General features: G+C 35.4%; 1 protein-coding gene and 1 long non-coding RNA gene across 3 annotated transcripts; one reads left to right on the forward strand and one right to left on the reverse strand.

Moving 5' to 3' along the window:
* Window positions 1–149: 149 nt before the first annotated feature.
* LOC108628417 (uncharacterized) lies at window positions 150–807 on the forward strand. The gene is made up of 3 exons (XR_001916789.2): window positions 150–300; window positions 409–541; window positions 648–807. It is a non-coding gene; the product is annotated as an uncharacterized LOC108628417 (long non-coding RNA).
* Window positions 808–1,436: 629 nt separating this feature from the next.
* LOC108628415 (THAP domain-containing protein 1-like) lies at window positions 1,437–3,859 on the reverse strand. Of its 2 annotated transcripts, none has more exons than XM_026816465.1 (6): window positions 3,702–3,859; window positions 3,329–3,570; window positions 3,009–3,196; window positions 2,781–2,921; window positions 2,416–2,660; window positions 1,437–1,851 (listed from the first exon to the last, which is right to left on the reverse strand). In XM_026816465.1, the coding sequence occupies exons 2-6, from the start codon at window positions 3,526–3,528 to the stop codon at window positions 1,801–1,803; spliced, it is 825 nt and encodes a 274-aa protein (XP_026672266.1). In that variant the 5' UTR covers window positions 3,529–3,570; window positions 3,702–3,859; the 3' UTR covers window positions 1,437–1,800. The 2 variants fall into 2 exon arrangements, with proteins under 2 accessions (XP_026672266.1, XP_017885813.1); XM_018030324.2 differs by having other exon boundaries at window positions 2,416–2,654; window positions 3,702–3,854.
* Between the last annotated feature and the right edge of the window lie 166 nt (window positions 3,860–4,025).

Consider the following 4,025-nt stretch of genomic DNA (forward strand, 5'->3'; position numbering starts at 1 on the left):
GCCATCAACCTGGCGGCAGATTTACGGCAGGACCTGCCGTCGTATACAGGGTGTCTCGGAATATATACTCTCGGAGGAAAGTCGTGCATTCTGGGACACCTCGTACAGTACATCGCAGGGCATAAAGTGCTTATTCAAATAGCAAAATGGCGAAATTTTGAATTCTGGTACCAGTAAAGTATCAGTCTTCGTATAAGTGATATGGACTGACATTGAAATTGAAAGTGAGGAAATTCTCGAAAAATACAAGGTTTACGAAATGGAACAAGGCTGCTTCTGATGTCAATAACATGTAAAAACGTAAGTTTACGTCGTATCATGAACTTTAATGAATATGTGATTTGAGACATCATTAATTTTAAATGTGTACGATAATATTGTTAACTCTTTTAATATTCTTGTTTGCAGGGAACGTAGGAGGACCCTTCGTCTCATTCCTCCTGGTAGAGGGCTGGATTCGAGGCACGGAGGATTATATTGAAAAGGCACAACGACTGGGAAATTGAACAAGGCTGATCCTGATCTTGGCAACAGCAGGAATGTAAGTTTACGTTCTACTATGCGTACTCTAATAAATACATGATTTCTGACAGGGTCAATTTTAATTGAGTACGATGATATTATTAAACTAACGTTCTTGGTTGCAGGAAACGAAGGAGGACCTCTTGTCTTATTACACGTGGCAGAGGGACTGGATTCGAGGCATGATGAAGATATTCGGAGAACATGCAACCAGTGTGCACCTAACCAATTAATAACCTATTAATACTCATTTATTGTATTCATAATTTAATTATTATGTACTTACAGGGATAAAATAAATAAGTTATTTTAATGTAATTAATTTATTCCTTTTTTATATAAAAAAAGTCCATATATAGAATAATATTTTGCAGAATTTTGACATAATGTATGACAGACTGCTGTCATACTAACAGGAAATCTGGCGTCATTCTGGCGGCAAATCTGCTTTCACGCCTGACGGCAGTATAATTGCAGATTGATGGTAGATTTGCCGGCAGGGGCTGATGGCAGGCCTGCCGGAAAATTGGCGGTATAATGCGGACGCAGTTAGCCGACAATCTGTCTGCAGACTTTGCTCCAGAGGGCAGAATCTGCCGGCAATCTGTCGGTAATCTGCAGGCAAATGGTTGGCTGGGTATGGTCGAAGGCGTATACCCATAAGCTCCCCTGTAAAATGTTTGACGCTAATTGAAGCTCTCCGGTAGCCATGTTGGTTGTAGTACGTTTGCAAATTTTCGCGGGAGATTCAAATAAATATAACTCAAATAAGTATAAGAATTTGACATATTTATTTTTAAAATTCTTCATTTCAATTTTTATCCAAAAGAACAATTACATTTAATAAAGAAAAGTGTTAACGCATAGTGCAAGCGTAGGTTTTGGGTTTATGGTAAAATAAAAGACTTTGTGTGTGTGTAGATTGAGCCAACGAAATGTAATTGATCTTACAGAAGCGATTACAAAAGTGAATTAATAAATATGTTGCTTATATATATACATGTATCATCATATCATATACATCAAACTATCTATAACGCGAATAATCGCATAAATTTAAATTAATTCCAACAAATTGAATGATTTGGAATTTGTTTCAGTCGATATATAATTTGAATTAAAAGATTAAATTTACAATTAAGAGATAAATATCTTTAGTTTACAACCATCTCTTTGGATTAATATACAAATGCAAAAATAGATTTCCTTTCGAAAATAACAAATATTTTACAATTTGGTGCACTTCATTCACCCACGGTATGCTTAATTGTCCAAGCATCATCTGTTTATAACTTCTCCATATATAAGAGAAATTCCTTCTCGGATGAGCTGATAATAAAGAAAACACGAAGTTAAATTTTGTATTATAGTAACGATTAAACACTCTTAAATATACATGCCGCTATAGGTGATTACATGCAAAGTTACAGATAAGTTATCATAAGTTATAGTTAAAGTTATCATAAGACTGCAAATAATTCTCTTCTCATATTTTTTGGCCTCTTCTACTTTTAGCTTCAAAATATTGAAGCTTTCACACGTGAAACATGGTTCGCCGTTAATACTTGAATACCAGGAGCGTAAAGTGCTTGGACTTGGCAAAGCTTGGCAAAATTTTTGTCTGACGAACATATAAGCTTTTGGGGAATAAAAGTGTAATGTAATAGCAAAAGACCGAATAGCTGCCGGATATTTGTCTCTACTAACTCCCAATCCAGAATTTGTATGATTACTCTTAAATTCTCTATTTCTCTTAATCTGCTGTTGCTGAATACCATTCTTTTTGTTTTTCAAAAATCTTTGAAATAATTGCGAAACATCACACTGAGAAATAGCGTCTAAACATGCAAGGCCAACCTCCGGTATTGCCTTAGTTCTACGTAATTCACTTACTAGATCGTTCAGGCTAGTGATCTTCTTCTTTAGCCGCTGAATACGCCTATTGTGCACTTTAGACTCCGCTCGCAGCCTTTTAACTGTAGCACTTAGGCGAGATATCTTGCGCTTCATGCTATTTGGAGATAATTCATAGGAATGATCATATGTACAATTCCTCTTCCGGTTTAAACTTCTTGGCGTGCATTGGCTTGAAGAAGTTGAAGGACGCTCCTCTGAATCATCTTCATGCGTAACTATATAAGGATAAAAATTTGATTAACATATATGAATAAAAATATGAAACTACTTCTACCAATAAGATTATCTTATTGTCGTAGTCTCAGTTCTTTCAAATACAGGAGACACGGTAATTTCATTACCAATTTCTGTTATCGAGTTATCATTTGTTGTGTCACAATTTTCGTCGTTTTCCATTTCTATGTCCATTTCTGATAGCACGCTTGAACAATTCGCCCTGCTCTCTTCTGCACTAGCAGCCTGGTCCTCTGAATTATGCGTATCTGTATAAAATAAAAATTTCATCACATGTAAATAGAAAGTACACTTTTATTTATTATAATTCTTTTAGTAGAAATATGACACCATACCCTCGGTTGTTTCCAATATAGACGGTACTGCATTTTCTTTCAATCGTAAATAGCCCGTCCGTGCAGTGTAGAAACAATCTTTTGAAAAGTATTTCGTGCAAATTATGCTTTTCTTATGCGGAATATAATTTCCCAATTTTAAAGCAGTGATCCACTTTTCAAGAAGCTCGGAATTGTTTAATGGAAATCTAGAATTAAGTAAGACAAGCAACATTAAGCAAGTAGTACAATATACATTACAATAATTGCAAGACACTTATTTTGTAACATAAAAAGATAAGTTTGCACTTGACGTATAAATCAATTTAAATAGACCATACGTTCGAAATGAAACATTCTTATCATCATCTTGGATGGCATTACAATATGCACATGTTGTTCGGTATTCCACAAACAAGGTAGGAATACTACTAACACGCAGAAATGTCCTTGTGTCTTTCTTTTCGAAACATTCTTTTGTAAAATGCTCCGAGCAAAGTCTAGTACTGCTTGTGGGAACAAAAGAAGTTCCTACATTCATTTTTTGCAGCCAGACAGAAGCTCTGCATCTTTCAAAGGAAATCTAGAATACGACAAATTAATTAATATGTGTAGTAACGCTCCTATACAAATGTCTGAAAACATGTTTTACTCAGTTCGTTTCTTTTCTTTTAAACAAGGAAACTTGTACATAACCTCACTGGTATTACTTACTGCCTTCTATTCCGCCTTTCTTACCGCAATATTTACATATTAGCACCATTGTATCTCTAATAGTAAATAATTTATGCTCGAAATATTAATAAAGCACTATCCGATCGAAATTATAGAGCCAGAATAAATCACGGGTCAAACATATCGTTCAGAGTCGATCATCGGAATCGCCATATTGGATTTGAAAACTGACTACACGAAACATGGCAGATACCTACTCAAAAGGGGTCAACCGAGCGAGCCTATGCGCTATCCAGTGTTATATAGAGATCAGTGGTTGAGCCTCAAAGAGTCGCGAATCCTAAAACCAAAGTTCTGTCATGT

This window comes from Ceratina calcarata, unplaced genomic scaffold (genome assembly GCF_001652005.2).
Source record: "Ceratina calcarata isolate Rehan_Ccalc_2016 unplaced genomic scaffold, ASM165200v1 scaffold523.2, whole genome shotgun sequence".
NCBI classification, from domain to species: domain Eukaryota; kingdom Metazoa; phylum Arthropoda; class Insecta; order Hymenoptera; family Apidae; genus Ceratina; species Ceratina calcarata.